Consider the following 19,258-nt stretch of genomic DNA (forward strand, 5'->3'; position numbering starts at 1 on the left):
GAAAATCTTTTGGTATCCAAAATTTTAATAGATTTTCATGGATTCTTTTAGAATTCCTTGGATATAAATTTTAACCAATGAGAGCTCTCCAAAATACTTGGTACAAGTTTAAATATAAAATAAAAAATCTTCTCCTCACCCTTGAGATTTCTATAAACTTCAAATCATTTTAAATTTTTACGAATAAGTCCTTTCTCTTTCCGCTCCTCGATTTTGATTATTTCTTTGAGTCTCGTCCAGAGCCTACCAATACAATAGTATACAGTCCAACTTTACGCATATTCAACAAAGAATCTTCACCACCTTGATCAAATTTAACACTGTTCTCGATGTTATTCCTTCACCACCTTGATCACGTCGACGGTCTACTATAGAGATTATTTTAAGGGTGTGTTATCCTCTGTTACAAAACTTAATTATACATGTTTTTTTTACTTTATTATTATTATTTTTTTTGAATTTTATGCTTTTCTCTATTTTTTTGTTTTTAAAGTTTACGTTTTTTTTTTTGAAATTTATGTTTTTTTTTAAGTTTTGACTTTACGTCTTGTTTTTTTAAGTTTCTTTTTAAAGTTTATGTTTTTTTCTTTACAATTTTTTTTTTTTTTTTTGTAAGTTTACGATTTTTTTAGTTTACCTTTTTTTTTAGTTTATATTTTTTTATTAGTTTACCGTTTTTTATTTATTTTTTATTTTTTTAAAGTTTACGGTCTTTTTTTAAATAAAATTTTTATTATAAAAAGTTTGGTTTGTGCTGGATTGTATAATTTTCTTCGCAAGGAGTGTCGTTCTGATGAATTTCTAGTTGAACTAGATAATGAAGCTTCATCATCCGTACCAGAACAAGTTCATGGTGTCGATTGCTTTGATCAATTATCTGATACTCAAGAACAACAAGCAAATGTCAATGCATGGAGAGATACAATAGCAAATCAAATGTGGAGCGATGTTTATCATATTGGCAATAACGAAACGAATTTTTCTTTCTCATAAATCCACAAATTTCCATGAAAAGATTTATAAATATCTGTAAAAGTCTTGCAAAAAAAGTCTATAGAACTCCATAAAATTCTTTTCACAACTACGCGAGATTCTATACAAGTCAATAAAAATCAATCAACTCCATAAAAGTCTATCATTAAAAAAAATCAATGAAAGTCATTCAATCTCTTGATTGAATACACCCCCTAATACTCAATGCATAACAACGGAATTCAAGAATCTCAAAATAGAACCAAATGTATTAACGCATCCCGGTCGTGGGGAACTAGTCCAAATGAACAAATAAACGAGACGGTAAAATCTGGGTCTTAACGACAACGTAACAGAATTATTCCCCCTATTACTAGTGGCTCAGAGATTAAAAAAGGGCCACGAGTTCGCTCGTGGGCTTTAACAAGATTACGAGTTGCTGTCCACTCAACTCTATACCAATCCCTCAGAGCCAGGAAAAGCAAGCGGGACCCATTGACGTGCCCAGCAATTGACATCCGGTGGACTCCGGGAAACGCGGAGAGACGGTGTGATAAAAGACGGTGAGCACGGGCATTCGCCAGGCCCCAAATCTGTTCCGCTCGTTTTCTTCCCTCCTCCTTCGCCTCCCCTACTCCGTGCTCGAGCGGCGGTTCTCCGGAGCGGGATCTGTTGATTCGCCAGGCGCTTCGACGACGCCTAGTTATGGTTCTCGATCTCGCTCGTCGAATAGAAGTCGGTGGAATCTGCTATTAGCGTTTCGATAATGGGTCGCGCTTGGATTTTGGTGTTGTTTTCGTTCGTGTACATCTCTAGCGCTGCTAATGCCAGCGACGGCGACGGCGATCCGCTCTACAGGTGGGCTTGCTTCCTTTGGTAACTACTTTTCTTTTGTGGTCCCTCTATCTGGCCTCTCCGTTTGCAAAGTTATCATTTAATTTGTAACCGTATCTGGGATTTTGTTAAACGACTTTCTTTTTGTTCAAAGAAATTGGAGTTCCGTATTTTGTTTGGACCACTGCGGTTTATTTTTTGTTATATGTTTACTGGATGATTGGATGTTGCTGCGTTAATGATTTAGAACGACGTGTACCTTCCATTTACCAATCTTGTCGAAGAATCTTCAATTAACTAAAGATTTGGTTTAGTAGCCTTGAAAGGTGAAGGTGGTACTCAGAAAGATTTTTAAAATTGGATTTCGAAGACATAATTCTGGAGATAAGTCTTTGTTGCTAGGCCATACATTGCTCCAATCTTTACTGAATGAATTCCACAGTGTGCCCTATATTGAACACATTAACGAAGGTAATTTTTGTTCATGCGTTATTATTGATGTTCGGCATACTGCTACCTTGCTTTCTATCTTAGAGGCGACCTAGGTAGCATAGATGAATAATCTGAGGCATCCATTTACCGTAAAGAAATCAAGAATGTGCATGGACTTAGAAGGTGTTAAGTTTCTGCCCAGGTGTTCTATTCTGGAACAATGTCCCTACCTGTTGATGGCTCTCATTTGCTCACGTATTTGCTGTAAACGATGAAGAAGTGTCTAATGGACTATTGCAATACTGAATTTGAATTTTCAAATAATTTTGTTTAATTTTAGTATATTTCTTCAAATAGGCTGCTCTTTCTGATTTGTTTTTTTTAATAGCAAGAACAAGATTGGAGTCACACAAGCTTCTTTGTTTTCTGCATTTTTTAGTAATCTGCCAAAGGTTCTATGTAGTAGTACCAGACACTAATATTAGATTAAAATCTAAATCCATATTGTATGGTAGATGTTATTAGTAACATTTTATAAGAATGATTAATCTTCCAAAGGTTCTATGTATTAGTACCAGATGATATAGCAAGTTGTTAAACAAAGCCCGCATGCATTTTTTTAATCATGTCTTAACTTAATGCTCTATCCTACAGGCTTGATTGAAGCCCCAAGATGCAACAGGGAATGCTCCTCCCATTTGCACAACTAGAAAAGAATGAAAAAACTCCTCCAACATCTTGAGACTAGTAATATTAAAATACGGAGTAGATTTTGATTTAAAAAAATGAGAGTTGTTTCCTTTAACATTGAATAGAGAAGAGGATTGGACTTTTATGGCGTTGAAGCACCTCATCTAGGCACCTTAATAGTTATTTAATTAACCAATCAAAACTTCTAAAACTTTTAAAAATTAATTTAATAATCATTTTTGTTAAATATTAACCCAATTAAAAAATAAAAATGGTTTGTGTTAAATTGTGCTATATCATGTTGTACTCCCTTGAAGAGAAAACACAACTTGATGACTGACTATAGAAGTAGAAAAGGCTAACACAAGGTTCATGTATACGCCCCCTTCAAATTGCCTGATAGGCTAAGATAGGATACAATGCATATGGGATGAAAGTGTTTGCATTTTCTCCTATATGGCATGTAAATAAATAGGAGAGTTGGGTTGGCCACTTGAAATTTCAACTCATTTGTCTTACCATGGCGAGTTTTGGGACACCCTTTTGACGAGTGATATAGGGCTAAACTGAATGTATTAGTTGGCACAAGACTTTGTATTGTATTGTGCATATTGCCTCCTGATGTATAGACATGTTTCAGTACTGACCTTTCTTGTTCTCCCATTTCTGAAGTACTTCAGTACTTTTTATTCAGCTATGTAAGTTGTTTAAACACTTGTTATACATAAATACCTCTTGATTAGTATTTCCTCCCATAGAAATCTTTTCACATGTAGATGGTTAATTCATTTTTTTCGTCCATTTTTGGGAGTTTATATAATGTAATTAGTGTAGAACTGACACAAACGCGAACCTGTACGAGTAGAATCTCATGCAGAAAAAGGAAATAGACTCTTATTAATCAGAAGTTAACTTTTCCATGAGATACAGGGACACTTTTATAGATTTGATCATCATTAAAGTACCATAATCATCATTAATTGACTAGTACAAAGATGAATTACCAAATAACTTAAATTTTAAAATTCAAATATTATTTCCTGACTTCAGTAATAATTTATGGAACATTTATGAGGACAAAGAGATGTTGGCAATCTGATGTAACAGTTTACAATGCATTGGCACGAGCCATTCTATTATGATGATGTTACACACCTATAGTGTCAACTACCATTTCATCACTCATTTTGGTATAAGTAGGGGTTATCTATAAGCTATTCATACAGGCTCCTATCTAAAGGATTAGCACTTCTATACTTGAATTTTTGTCTCATGTCATTTAAATTTCAATTAATTTTGTTCTAATTTACATTTTTTTAAAAAAAAAAATTGAAACAAGTCTTCTTTAAATAAATGGGTGGAGTTCAGCTCAGTGATTGGCTCATGTGGTTTCTAAGTTTTGGTTGAAAGCGAGAAATTGCACTTGTTTAGCTTGGACTGATTTGGCAACGCATAGAGATTTAAAACTTTGTTATGTTGTTCCAACCTTTTTGTCCATTCTTCATCTCCAATAGTTGGACTCATCATCTATTCCCTTAATACTCTTGAGTCATGCCCGACATTGGCGCTTTAATATTTACAAAAATTCTAATTTCCAAAAATAAATAATAAATTAAAGGGGAAAAAAAATCAAATTGGCTATCTGGGATTTTTTTTCGCTCTCATTAAAAATAAAACATTAGACCCTTCCCTGTGACCCTGCATTGGTGAGAGCTTCATGCACTAGACTCTCATTTTTTATTAATGATGAATCTTTTCTAGAACAATGGGAAAAAAACTGACTTGTAGTTTGTTTTGATTGCACCTGTTTTCTAGATTTTTTTTTTTAGGGATTGCAAAGGTAGCCAAGTAAATTTATATAGAAACTAGAATGGTAGGAGAATAACATCCCTCCTCCTTCTTCAGGATATAAAAGTCCTTCATGCTCATGCCGCCGGCCTCCCCCTCTCCCTGTCTCTTTATTTTTGGTGTAGCTTATAGATCATAGCAATTTTGATGCTATGTGGGTTGTTGGAGTTGCTCATACTTGCTAACTGTTTATGCCCCATAGAAATTCAAAAAGCAATAATGTCCTCGGTCAGTCAGTACTTCAGTACCTTTTTGTTATCTAGAGGCTTTGAAATCTCTTGACTTTTTTTGCACAGTGACAGATATGAAAGCTCAAAATTACTAGATGGAAGAGTAAAAAAGTTTAGAAGTTGTTTATTATATCACTTTCTTATTTAAGATACTGATGATCTGCCTTCAAAGTGAAACTCTGTTTGGTTTGTAACTTTATGTTTCTTCATGTCAGGGTATGTATAGAACAATGTGGAAAGACAGGAACTGTTGGAGTCAGCTCAATCCAACACTGTCAGTTTTCAGCTGAAGGTGTACTTGCTGATGGTCCATGGTACATGCAAGAACCCTTATATGTTCAGTGGAAGCAATGGAATTGTAGGAGTGACTGTCAATACTTTTGTATGATGCAACGGGAGAAAGAAAGGGAAGAACTTGGTCTCAGACCTGTTAAGTATCATGGTAAATGGCCTTTTAAGCGATGGTCTGTGCTTCAGGTAAATCATTCCATTAAATCAGTCTCATGCTATGCATCAAAATAGAATGCATTCAGTAATTGGTAAACTACTGACTGTTTTTGTAGCTGCCTTACACTTTTTTTTATGTTCTTTTATTTCAGGAGCCTGTTTCAGCTATTCTCTCTGCATTAACTCTCATCATTCAGTTCAATGGGTGGTTATCTTTTTTTCTCTTATCATCTTATAAACTACCTCTTATGCCTGAGAGTGGGAGGACATTTTATGAATTCACTTGCTTGTGGCATTTTTTTGGGCTGTTATCACTGAATGCCTGGTTTTGGGATGCTATATTTCACACACAGTATGTGTGATATCTTTTCCTTCTCTGTCATGAATCAACCAGAAGACTAAGACACCATTTTACATTTTTTTTTTACTTTGCAATCTTGGTTTTTTCTACAGAAGTTTTGATTTGACAGAAAAGTTCGACTATTCATCATCTGTGGCTCTACTTGGGTACTCCCTCATTCTAGCTATACTGAGAACTTTTAATGTGAAGACTGAGGCTTCAAGGGTAATGGTTGCAGCCCCCTTGGTGGCTTTTCTGACGACACACATCCTGTATCTTAACTTCTATGAATTAGATTATGGTTAGTGCTCATATGCTGGCAAACTTCTTGAATAGTCATTAATTATCAATTAGAAATTGCACCTCTGGATTTTCTAAGTTATCTCGTTGAATTTTCAAAAACAACTGATGTAGGCCAAACTTCTAATTTGATAATAAATCTAACAAATCGTTTAACCTCTATTAGCCAGACTATTAGATTGCTTTGTTGGTGATGCTTTGCAGATAAATTTCACTAGTCAATAGCCTACATAGATTTTATTCCATATACTTGTTTATTGTGAGGGAAGTTGAATTTAGAAGGTGATGTTTGCAAGATAGGATTTGATAAATGTAGTCAGGAACTAATTATATGCTTACTGGCATTTGACTAAATTGTAAGTATTATTTATAAGGTGCTGTGCTAGGAAAACAAATTAAGATTGAACTGACTATTTAGTAGGCTAGCATTTCTTGAAAAATTGGAAGTTTGCTTTAGATAAGTTTTTTTTTTTAAAGTCTTGATTAACTCCTTTTGAAAAGAAATGATGATTTTACAATAACTGCTTCCTTGGAACAACTACATTAGATTGTTTTAGAACAACAGTCAAAGTGATTTGTCAGAGATCTAAGAAAGATTTCCTCTGTGGAGCTCTAAGAAAGATTTCCTCTCAATGGTGATGTAGAATCCTAAAAGGAGCTGCCACATGCATAGACGCTTTCTATTTTCATTTTCACGATTTAGTTCCCAAACTCATGAACCAGTAATAGTGGAACAAACAAGTTAGAAAAAGGAAAATTAGCTGTGCGTTTGATTTTGGTCCTAAATTGCAGGGCTTAATACGAAGGTGTGCTTGGTGATGGGCATTGCTCAGGTTCTACTTTGGGCAATCTGGGCAGGAGTAACTCGACATCCTTCACGTTGCAAGCTCTGGGTGGTGGTTGTCGGTGGTGCTATGGCTACTCTTCTTGCATTGTTGTATGACTTTCCACCTTACAAAGGTTATGTTGATTCCCATGCACTCTGGCATGCCACCAGCATCCCTCTTGCATATCTTTGGTGGAGTTTTGTTTCTGAAGATGCTGAGTTCCGAACATCAGCTATCATGAAAAAAAACAAGTAAGAAGCAGGATAGAGCGCTGAAGTTCTACTGCTCTTTATAGACTGATTGAGCTGTAATTCTGGTCCGGTGTATTTGTCCTCCTTTCTCTTCTAGTTTCTAGTTTTTTTTCCCCCACTCCACTTGGTTTCTACTGCCATTGCTCTTGTTCTTGAATTGATAGAGGAATTAGTTCACGACCCAACGTGGCATTGTACTTCATTTGCCCTTTCTCTTGTGGCACATAGTTGTGTTTTGCTTGTAAAATTGACATATCCTTTCTCTGCAAGGTCATCGGTGCTTTTTTTTCCCATGCAAGGAGTGTTGACCTTGGCTAGTTCTGATGTCTATTTTTTCAGTCTTAATGTGAATTATTTATTTTTATTGTTGTTATTCACTGAAGCTTGATAGTTTCTCATATATAAATATAAATATGAATTTTCATGGGTATTATCAAAATTATTTTCCATTAAATATGGTTATTCATGTGTTAAATTGATTGTTCATGAACAAGACATTCCTTTATTACACTAGTATAGATGTAAATGGATACAATCAATTAAAATTCCACTTTGATAGCCTTCGGTATTGTCTCAAAATCCTTCCAAACTCACAAGTACCACTATAAATCCAACTGGGAATGCTCAGCTTACAGTCCTACTTCAAGGATATGATATGATAGGTTATATTGATGAATCATATCAACCCTAGCGAAGATAGCAAAAGACAACATGCTACAAAATATCTAAGAGATAACAAGCTAAGGCATTAATATACGAGTCAAATTCACGAAGCCTATTGAAGGGAGTGCTTCATAAACGAAGGATTAATTTAGCTAAAGAAATAGATACAACATAGAGCTAGGACATGTAATCAATACTATCTATCAGCCCTGGAAGGAGAAATAAAAGTGAGGGAAGGAGTAATCATGCATGTGCTTTTTTGCAGGAATATCTCTAGCTTGTCCAGGATCGATATTATTTATCATCTTCAGTTCCACTAGAAGATGATAAAAGGGAAAAGAGATGGAGGAAGATTAATAAAGAGTAGAAGAAATTGCCACAAGTACGCAGAAGGGAAGACATAGCCGACTCTCACCATGCTATCCAAGGTTCTCAAGTAGCTAGCTAGCGTAGCAGCACCACATGATAAATTTATAGAAATAGCATAGCAGCATTACATGGAACTCGTGGATCGTTCAATGCACTTTCCCATGCATGGACGTCTATAAAAGATGCTTTCCAAGCCTCTGGAATTATGGTATAGCGGTTAAGTTTTCCAAACTGTTAATTAAACATCTAATATTCGAATTTCAACTACGACGTGTGATAAGATTTTCTTTGAATGAGACAACAAATCTAAGAACGTTGATCGTTTGGATAAACATCTGCGAGCACTTCTCAATTTTTCCTAAGAATTTACGGGAAACTTCTATGGGATCGGACTACTTATCTCGAGATTAACTTGTTCAAAGAGCTGGATATGTAAATTATCAAAAAAAAACAAAAAAAAAAACTTAATTTGATGTACTTGTTCTCATTCATATACATGTCAATATTGCCATCCGAGTACTTATTTCTAAATAAACTTTGATTGGCTTGTCTTATTTAGGTATCCTAAAATATCATACAAGTCAGATTGGGTCATGCTGGGCCAAACTTAGTGTATCGTAATGCATCCTTTGACCTCGCAACTAGCTCACACAGTCCAACACAAATGGGCTGCTAACACTTAATTAATTACAATAACATATTAATTATACACTAATCTAGCTAGTTATATTAGCAAATTAAACAAAGGGTTCCAAGAAGAAGATTTAGAGGAATAGATATATATATCCCACAATGTCACTTAATTAAAAACAATTTCTTTAATTTTTCCACAGACAAAATACAAAAACAATGTCAGCAAATATTAATTTAACGATCATAAATTATATATAGTCAAAACTCAGGAGGCGCGCCGAGCACGTTGATATTCTATATATGTGCTGGGCGGTTCTCTGCATTGTGGTGTGAGCCTGCAGATTTCCTTAACTAATTTTTACAAGTGCTGACTTTTTAAACTTATCTAATCGTTTTGACTCCTCAAGGAATGGAAAGTCCAAGGGTTGACTTGCAGCAGCCCTGGGATATCAGCACGCGTATGGATAGGGGAGTAAACTTACGTGACATAGAACATCACACTAGCTGATGCATAAAGCATTAATTGCCACCTTGCTCCTATGCAGTCTGTGATCACATTTTTTAATCGTTTCACGCTGAAGTGAAAATTACATGGGAACTAATTAAACCTCGAAAGGCAGTTTATTGACTTGATCCAAGCTTAATTAGGCAGCTAGCAACATATGATAAAGGTGTCTGCATGCACAGGGATGAGGGAACCATATCACCAACCAATATTTTTCAATTTGACTTTGTAAGTTTTAATTTATTTTTATAAAGTCAAACACAGTTTAAGGCTTTAGTTAATATCATAATTAAGCAAGAGATGAAGAGAAATTTTTTATCCTCATTGCTTCAATTCAGGAACCTGTCATATATATTTCTTTATGGAGTTTTAAATGTGAAATGTTCTAAGAACAAGTGAAGTTTATATGGATTTAGTTGGTTGCAATGTTCCATCTCTAGACTCTGATATAAAAAGCTCATCTGGAAATATTGTAATATTAAAATAAAATGAAAAACATTAAAAATGAATGATAAGTACAAAGAGAAGATTAACATATTGAAAGATTCCAAAGTATGAAATATGTGAATACTGCAAAATTAATAGCATTTATTAATTAACATGATTAATTATAATATATTAAAGTTAGAAGGAGCAAATTGCATGAAGTGTGAACAATAATATAAAATTTCATACAAGATGAATTGTAATGTCATCTTCCCTTTAATTTAGGTCCAACCAATTTCTCATCCTGTGCGAGTTACTAGGTGTCGTCAAGTCTTAAGTGATTCTCGAATGGATATGAGAGAAGCTACATGCTAACCCAATTTCTCATTTCGTATCTCAAAGTCCCATGTACTTCTGATCATATCGATATTAGAGCTACGGCTAGAGAGGGTCAGGGGTGAATAAGAGTGTATTTGAGGTTCAAACATATTTTGGATATGCAAATATAAGATCGACTTAAAATATTTGTGTTAATTAGGAATAAAAATAAGAACAGTCAAATGAGCTTAGAGGTAAAGAACTTAAGCTCTAAAATAAAAGATAACAATAAACTGGATAAGATTCTTTAAAACATATTATTTTCAAATTCAATTGAAAATCCAATCAACTCAATCCCTAATAGTCAATTGAAATTCATTTTAGCCAACCCAATTAGAAAGAGAATTTTCCTTTTTGCGGGAAAAGTGTTTCAATTCAACTGATTTCAATCAATTGAATTCATATTCAATCGATTCAACTAGCTAAAAGGTGAACAAATCTAATACTAACTCCCAGAGTCAATTGAATCATCATCTACAGATGATCCTAAAATACCTATTTCTTGATCGAATCCATGTTCTAGCTAGTCAAAATCAAAGATTACAAGCCATTTGAAATCGTGTTTCCTCTGGCAAGAACCTTCACTTCTAGATCTTTGCCTCTTCGCCTCGTTTGTCAAGAGGCTTCAACTCCAGCTCTTCCAGCTCCCAAGAAACACTAATGCAATAACAAATATTATACTTATGCTGGTCATGTTGTTAGCTATTTATCTATTCAGTAGAGGTGGTTGTCACCGACGCCAAGAGTGCATTGGAATCAATCAAAATATTTTGTTATTATCCCTCTCCATTAAGCATCAACTCTCTCTTTAACATTGACATTTTCAACCTCCAATCTCAAGTTTTAGGAATTTTCCTCTTACATATTATGGATGCTTATAGATTGTAACTATCGTTTAATTTTATGCATTTGATATATTATGCAACAATATAATTTGTCGTGATAAATATTTTTGCCACGGCACTTTATGCAACAATTTGTCGTGATGGCTTTTTTGCTCACTTCTTTAATGTGTTTTTGTTTTTGTCGCGATGAGTTACTTCTCTCAACAGTTGTCAACTTAATTAATGGCAAGAATAACATTAATTTAGCACATTAAAGATAACTTGGCCCCTTTCCTTGAGATCAAACAAGTGGCCAACTTAAACCTAATTAATAATGTCAAGTCAATATAGTAGCGAACTTGAGGCTAACCTAATTAATAACAACTCCAAGGAGTCTCAAACCAACCAAGCACATGAGCAAACAACAAAAGCTAATTCATTCAAATTTTAGGATTTAAGATTTAGGATTTTAAATGTATTCTTACTCTTGCATTGAAGACCTTTTAGGCCATCGAATTGAAAATGTACGGAAGCTTTGTTTATGTTTGTGTGGGTGTCTGTGAAGGAATAACATATAACAAAGGGGGAATTAAATTGCAATAAAAAAAAAGTCTCCATTTTTCTTTGTTACAAACATTTTTTTAAAATAAAACAAAATTATTTATATCTATATATATAAAAGTAAAATATCATAATTCATTGCTTAATCTTTACAGTGACCAACAAGCAGTTGGTCTCATCCACTTCCGTGTCGTTGACGGCTTTTGGCGCCGTCTTGTTCTCGGCCTCGTCGTCTTTGGCGGCGGAAGCTCCGGTGAGATGCTGGGATCGCTCGGCCTGCGCGGTCCAGTCTGTCCTATTGACGACGACGAGCATCAGCGCGACGCAGGTGGCCTGCGCCGCGAGCAGCCCAAGCCAGAGTCCCCTGAAATCGAGTGGCGTCCAAAGCGCGAGGCCGACGGCCACAGGCATGCCGACGGCGTAGAAGGAGCTTAGGTTTATGTTGGCCCCAAGCTTGGGCCTCGCGCTGCCCCTCAGCACCCCGCACCCGGTCGTCTGCGGGCAGTTCCCGAACTCGCAGAGGCCGAGGATCGGCAGCACCGCCGCGGTGAGCTCCAGGATGGCCGCGTCGCCGGTAAACATCCTGGCCCATACGTTCCGTACTGCGGTGGCGAAACTGAACGCGGTGAGGCCGAGCGCGGCGCTGCACCAGATCCCCACCGCCGCGGCGCGACGGGCGTGGTCGGGTCGGTTCGCGCCCAGTTCGTTGCCGACGCGCGTCGACACGCTGAAGCTGAGCGAGGAGGGGAAAATGTAGATGAGCGAGGTGGTTTGTATCAGAATTCCCATCGACGCTACGGTGGCCTGCGGGTTTAGAAGAAGACCGCTGAGGATGACCATGATCTCGTACCACCACCACTCCAAGCACACGGAGATGCAGCTGGGGAGGGCCAAGTCGAGGAGCGACCGCCAGTCCCTCAAGCATTCTTTTCCCAAGCTTAGTCCGCCGGTGTCGCGGTGGACGCCAGAGAAGTAGATATAGACTATGAGGAACAGGACGACGTTGAAGTTGAACCAAACGGAGGCCCAAGCGACCCCGCCGATGCCGAGGCGGAGGACGGAGACCAAGAGGTAGTTAATCGGGAGGTGGAGCGCGACGGCAAGCCCCGCGCACGCGGTGAGCGGGAGAGTGATGGATTGGGCGCGAAGGTAGATGCGGAGAGGATGAAGGAATGACTGGAGGACCAGGTCCGGGAGAGAGGCGTGGAGGTAAGAGGCGGCCACCGCGGCGAGGTCCGCGTCCTGCCCGAGGAGGAGGAGGAGAGGGCGGATGTAGTACCAGAGAAGCGCGATGGGGAGGGAGGAGGAAAGGAGAAGCAGGACGGTGCGGTGGAGGGAGAGCCCGAGGAGGTGGTAGCGGCGGGCGCCGAAAGCCTGGCCACAGATGGGTTCCATGCCCATGGCGAGTCCGGAAAGAACAGAGTACCCTGTGATGTTGGCGAAGCCGATGGCCAGCGAGCCGCCGGCGAGCGCCAGGTCACCGAGCCGGCCGAGGAAGAGCATGGAGACTATGGAACGGCAATACAGGAGGAGGCCGGTCAAAACCATCGGCAGCGAGAGGCCAAGTATGGCCTTCACCTCAACGAAGGCTAAGCCTTTCTCCGAGCCAAGCGGCTTTGCCGGGAGGACCGGATGCGCCCCCGGCGACGGCACCTCGACGACCACAAAAGGATGAGTTAGGAGGCCTGTGGGATCATCGTGGTGGTCGCATTTGCACGGGGAAGCCTTGCACATCTTGTTCCAATTTCCAAAGACAAGGAAGGAAGGAAGAAGAGGAGGAAAACAGGGTTTTGTGAAGGTTTCAAATAAAAAAATGACGGTCTGTGAATTGTCTGTTTCTGTTTCCCAGGCATCAAACAACAACCAACAGCACTAGAATTGAATGAGGAGAATTGAGCATGGCTATCAGGGATTTTATACATGGCCACCGAAGACTTTTTCTCTACATTAATCAATAAATCATCCATCTCTAAAGATTGCAGACGCTTAAAGTTGACATGACATAAAGTCAACTACTAAAGAACGGCAAAATTAAGGTGATGTTTGATTTTCGATTTAGAAGTTTGGAAATAAGGGAATAGATACATTTCTAATTTTTATATTTGGTTGATAAAAATGAAATTAAGATTTTAGAATAAAATTTAAAAATTTGAGTATGGATAAAATTCACCCTCTCTCTTAGGTTTTGATGGAATGGAAATTAATCATGTTCGAAATCTGAGTCGGATGAAGGCCGGATAAGATATAGCGGGTGTTGACGAGGAGGAGACTATGATACTGCGATCGCATGAGTTTCAACGAATGGACCCCCATGTGCCCCTCAAGGACTGCTGGGCCTGAGCTGGCGATACTAGAACTCTGCGCACACTCAAACAAGCACACGTAACGTTAGAGGCCGAGAACCAAGGAAAAAGTTCTCGGAACAGACTCTCCGACGCTCAAATTAGGCACTTTTTCCCTAGATGAACAGTGTACGAAAAAGGAAAGTAGAAGACAAGTGTGTGAGTGAGCGTACCTACGCAAGGGAGAAGATGACTCTTTTTATATGACAGTGAGCACCTTTTGGAGACTGACCCTTATCAGAGGGTGTCAGGTGTCAGGACTTGTCGAGTGGTGAGGGACACGTGGTCTTCTCCTATAGACTGGAGGAAGGTTCTCCTTGCAGATGACCTCAACCGCTGGAATATTCCTTGACATGCAGCAGATATTCTCTGACAGGTGGTTACGATTCCCTGACCTGTTGTCGCATAGTGCCTACTATCCTGTCCGGGTGTGATCGAGGCAACCCAGGTCGGTCTATTGAGTGTTGATCAACATACTGGATGGGTGGATGGGTGCGATCGGAGTCCCTCTCTTCCGGCTTTTATGATTTAGACTAGACCAAGAATGACAAACCTGTTTATGCAGGCTAGCTTGAGAAAATCCGACCGATAAGGCCAAGGCGAGCTTCGCCCTGATCACGCATCCTGTCGCAGACCTGGTTTCCTGACCTGCGGACCCGCCCTGGCTTTGTACGTTGGATAGCCCTGGGTGGTCCCCCTCCATGTATTGACTGTCACGCCCCTTTGACTTCTGACTGCTATGTCTCCTTGACTTCTGACTGTCATGTCCCCTTGACTTCTGACTACCATGTCTCCTTGACTTTTGACTGTCACGCCCCCTTGACTTCTGACTGTCACGTCTTCTTGACTTTTAACTGTCACGTCTCCTTGACTTCTGATTACCACATCTTCTTGACTCCTGACTGCTGGACCCTACTATTATGCACCGTATCAGGAATTAAAATTAAGTTTTGGACAAAAATACCCTTAGTATATTTGTTCAATTTTTCTTTCATTTCACTCTCTCTCTCTCATTTTTCTCTTTCATCATACTTTCTCTCCTCATTCTATCATCACACTTTCTCTCTTAACATACTTTCTCTCTCCTCATTCGCTCTCATCCCACATTTTTTACCATTTTCTCTCAATATTCTCTCTTATCGTACACCCTCTCTCCTCATTTTCTCTCTCTTTATTCTTTCATCATTTTTTTCATTATACTTTCTCTCTCCTAAATCTTTTTTTACTGTACTCTCTCTCCACATTTTCTCTTTCTTTATCAACTTCCATCATACTCTCTCTCCTCATTTTCTCTTATCACACTTTCACTCCCTTTATTTTTTCTCATCATACACTCTTTTTCATCACCATTTCTCATCATATTTTCTCTCTCTTCAATCTCTTATCTTCTCTCAATCACACTTTCTCTCTTTTCATTTTTTCCTCATCATTCTCATACTTTTTCTCTTTTCAATCTCTCCTATCACGCTCTCTCTCTTCATTTTCTCTCATCATTATTTCCCTTTCTTCATTTATTCCCATCACACTTTCTCTCTCATCATATGTTTCTCTCACATTTAACTTTCTCTCCTATATAATTTTTTCTCTTATTTTCCTCTAAGAGTAAAAAAGTAAATTTAGGTTCATTTCGATTGAAAATATTTAACTAACTAAACATTATTTTTAAGAATGATACTCAAGCTCATATTCATTCTCATTCTACAATATTATGATATCTATTTTCATTCTAATTTTTAAGAAAGAACCAAACGCCACCTAAATTAAGTGCAGCATGAATGCAACACACTAGCACTTGTTTACACATTTCCCCTTCTCCAATATGAACAGGTTTTATCTATACAACTTTCTGTTCGTGTCAAGCCATTTTTCACACGATCTTGGTAGGCGATTACATAGAACTCTCCGCATCACTATTTTTTTGACTTTTCCATTGCAATATTATTAAGCTCGATGACTTTTATTTGCCCTGGACCTTTTCTTTTTCCTAATTCTCGATCATATTAGTACACACGGCCACGTTAGATCATATCTGACAGCTTATCGAGTTCTAAAATATGTGTTTGTTTTTTCTCGTCGAGTTATGGTTTATCATTCGGTACAAAGTAATTAAGTCTAATAAAAAAACTCTGGCCCGATTAAGTTCATTGTATTAAAATTTAAAAGACAGTGTGAAGATGGCCTGAAAAATGTGTAATGGTTTGGTGGAAAGGAGAAGCAGTTTCCTGACGGATTCATGCAGTAATTTTAAAAACTAGCAAAGTCAAAATGAGCCAACTGAATTATCAAAGCCTGATTGGATACTGTAAGTTGGATCTTGGCATGCAGACAGAGGGATGCACATTATTTTTTTAACATGGAGGCGGCATGATGTTGGTCAAGCGGCTGCATTAACTGGTGTGGCAAGACTCAGGAGAAGGTCCAACAAGTTGGGAACGCATTAGTTTCTGCAACGCCTCTTCTTCATCGAAGAATTGTTTGTGGGAGGCATGCAGAGAGGCAATCACAAGTATTATTCTTGCATGTCTTGTAGCTAGCCTCTTGTGTTTGTTAGAACCAGGCATTGAGACTGCTAATCTCAAAGAATCTCATGTCCTGGGATGTTCTTGCAGACAGGCAGCCTTTTCCTTCCCCAATATGCTTTAAATTGAGGACTTAGCTTTGGGTCAGTGATTCTGAACCCGGGCCTGTTCACTGGAATAGTTATCCCGGTCAGGTTCGAAAGGCGCATAAAAAGAACTCCTACTTCAGTCTCGTCGAGTGGTTCGAGCGGAAAACCGACCGGTTGAGTCAAAAACATGGCTTTGGGGTCACTCAGTGACAAGCCATTTAACAGTTACTAATGTCTCCCTCCCCTTCCATCCCCAAAAGCAAAAGGGGAAGCTCAGATATAGAGAATTGGGTTGGCCAATTAAAACACAAAGGTTGATTGTTCTGAAAAAAAAAACTGAAGGTAGATGACTTTTGGCCGAGTTAGGTTTTTACCAATTCAATAAGTGATGATCTTGTTCATCTTCCAGCTGGTTGCTGGTTGCAAAGACCTGATTGTCTAATACAGAAAATGTTGCCTTGATCTTGAATCATTCAATGAAAAACAGCATATACAGTGTTCGATCAAAATTAATTGTCATAGGTAGTACTCAATCTAAAAGTGGTGCTCTGGTACATCCTTAGGGCATTTTCAATGCAAAGTTTTTTAAGAGGTTCAAGATTTTTATTTGAACAACCCTGGTGAAATTTCAAAACTATTTTTTTTCTCGAAATTGAGATTGTAGGCGGGGATAAAAAAAATATATTAAATGAAAATTATATATAACAATATTAAATAAAAAAATAATAAATAAAAATATATAATTTCATAATATAGGACCCATACAAAAATTATAGGGATGTTTTTATAACAAAGCGAGAAAATAATAAAATTTTGTATTTTCCATGTGACATTGGTGACCACAAAAAAAAACTTATAACTTTAAGATTGAAAATGTGTAAAAATAAAATGCATCGAGGGTCATCTGACCCATGTAAAGAGTTATTATATGTTGGATGAAATTTTCATAATTTACCTACCTTCCAAATCACATGAAACAATTTTAGAGGGGCCTCGGAGTGAATATTATCACCTACGATAAGATAACATATGTAATTGTCTTAGGTCATAGGTTGTTTTCTTCCGACTTAAAAAATGAGACAAGTCATAATTTTTAATTCAAGCGGGTCTAATTTCAAGGAGATTTAGATATTTATTTGACTAAGTAGATTATATTAGTTTATTTTGGGTAGGCGTGATGTTTTTATAGGCATTCATATTCATATGTATTTAAAGATATCGTCGACAATATTTAAATTTTTATATTATTTTAAAATTGAATGAAATAAAAATAATAGCTGTTAAATTAGAGTCTCTTAATTGGAATTAATTAAGAAGTTATTTAAATGTTAATGCATTTTAGTTAATATTACTAAAAAAATTAAATAGTTTAATTATATAAATATTCTCAATTTCAAAACTAGGAGGTCTTTTTTATATATAAAAAAAGTTTAGCATTCTATAAATAAAGAGGTAGAGTTGGAATAGTCATTACCTTATGTTTTTCCTTAAATTAATTAGTACCATCTTTAAAATTTAACAAAATTACTAACTAAGCATATTGCAAGATAATTCTTACTCGACATTCATCCACTTTGTGTTAATTTATCAGATCTACCATAGCTAGTATAAGTTCCACTAACTCTAGCTTAGCGAATATAAGTTTATAAAATCTAGCACATTGTCGAAGTTATTAAGGTGAGAAAGTGAAAATTAAGAAGAGTTATTGTTTTAGATACGCAAGTTAGTTCATAAAATCTAGTACATCCATTTATGGATAACACAAGCTTAATTTTAGATATGTGATATGGTGGAGTTGCTTTGTATTGGTGCTTTTGCCGAAGAACAAATAGATGTATAGATGTTTATTATTATACAAATGAAAATGATGAGATATAAAATTTAAATTAAAAAATGTTTATAAAGAATATCTTTATTTTAAGGGCATTTAAAAAGTGTGCCAAGATAATTCTTCACAACATTAATTGTTGATAGAAGACCTAATGCCAAAATTGTTATCAAAATTAAAAATAATAGAGATATAAATAAGTCAGTTACTATATAGAAAATGATGTAGAGACTATATATATAAAAGACATTTCTTATCAATCAAATCAGATTGTAGAAATCGACTTTTCAACCTAGCCCATCGCTCAAGTTGTTTTATAATAATCAAATATTAAAAGAATCTCAAATGAGAAATATTCTCGTTATGGTACTTGCCAATTATATTCTTATTTTAGTAATTTTAAATTTTTATATTTATGATGAATAGACACAAATTCTATTTGTATAATAATTTACATGTTATTAGTGTGTTACTGAACTTATGCCTTCTTTTGATTATGGATTTCTCAAATTACTTGTTGTTGTAGTAAAAGATTATTATGTTCATCTTAAATGTCTTTACCTCTGAGTTATATAATTGGGCTACTCATGCGGTCTCAACTAGATGCTTACCTTTATCAATGCTTATCAATATCGATACATCACTTCAAAAACATGGACAAAGTGAACATTTCTTATAGTGTTTATACATATTTAAACCTTTTCCCAATAGCAAATTAAATGTCAATAACATAAATATCCCTCTGAATAGTTAGTCTCTCGATCGATACTTCTAGTAATCATGTCCCTTTTCAATATAATGCTTTCTTACGCAACAAATTGAAGCTTCCACGATTCACCCATGAACTCAGACTATTCGAAGTTGTCTAACCTCGAGACTTTGATTCGCAAGAAAATCTACAAAAACTACTTAATTTAATTCATTAGAATTCCAAGACAAACTGTTGGTGT

At 36.9% G+C, this 19,258-nt stretch overlaps 2 protein-coding genes across 2 annotated transcripts; one reads left to right on the forward strand and one right to left on the reverse strand.

Annotated features, from left to right (window-relative positions):
• Positions 1 to 1,491: 1,491 nt before the first annotated feature.
• Positions 1,492 to 7,535, forward strand: LOC122007973 (post-GPI attachment to proteins factor 3-like). Its single transcript, XM_042563520.1, has 5 exons — positions 1,492 to 1,830; positions 5,222 to 5,483; positions 5,606 to 5,805; positions 5,907 to 6,094; positions 6,886 to 7,535. The coding sequence occupies exons 1-5, from the start codon at positions 1,739 to 1,741 to the stop codon at positions 7,173 to 7,175; spliced, it is 1,032 nt and encodes a 343-aa protein (XP_042419454.1). The 5' UTR covers positions 1,492 to 1,738; the 3' UTR covers positions 7,176 to 7,535.
• Positions 7,536 to 11,579: 4,044 nt separating this feature from the next.
• LOC122011389 (protein DETOXIFICATION 49-like) lies at positions 11,580 to 13,428 on the reverse strand. The gene has a single exon (XM_042567776.1). The coding sequence runs from the start codon at positions 13,262 to 13,264 to the stop codon at positions 11,666 to 11,668; it is 1,599 nt and encodes a 532-aa protein (XP_042423710.1). The 5' UTR covers positions 13,265 to 13,428; the 3' UTR covers positions 11,580 to 11,665.
• Between the last annotated feature and the right edge of the window lie 5,830 nt (positions 13,429 to 19,258).

This window comes from Zingiber officinale, chromosome 8A, assembly GCF_018446385.1.
Source record: "Zingiber officinale cultivar Zhangliang chromosome 8A, Zo_v1.1, whole genome shotgun sequence".
Lineage (NCBI taxonomy): Eukaryota > Viridiplantae > Streptophyta > Magnoliopsida > Zingiberales > Zingiberaceae > Zingiber > Zingiber officinale.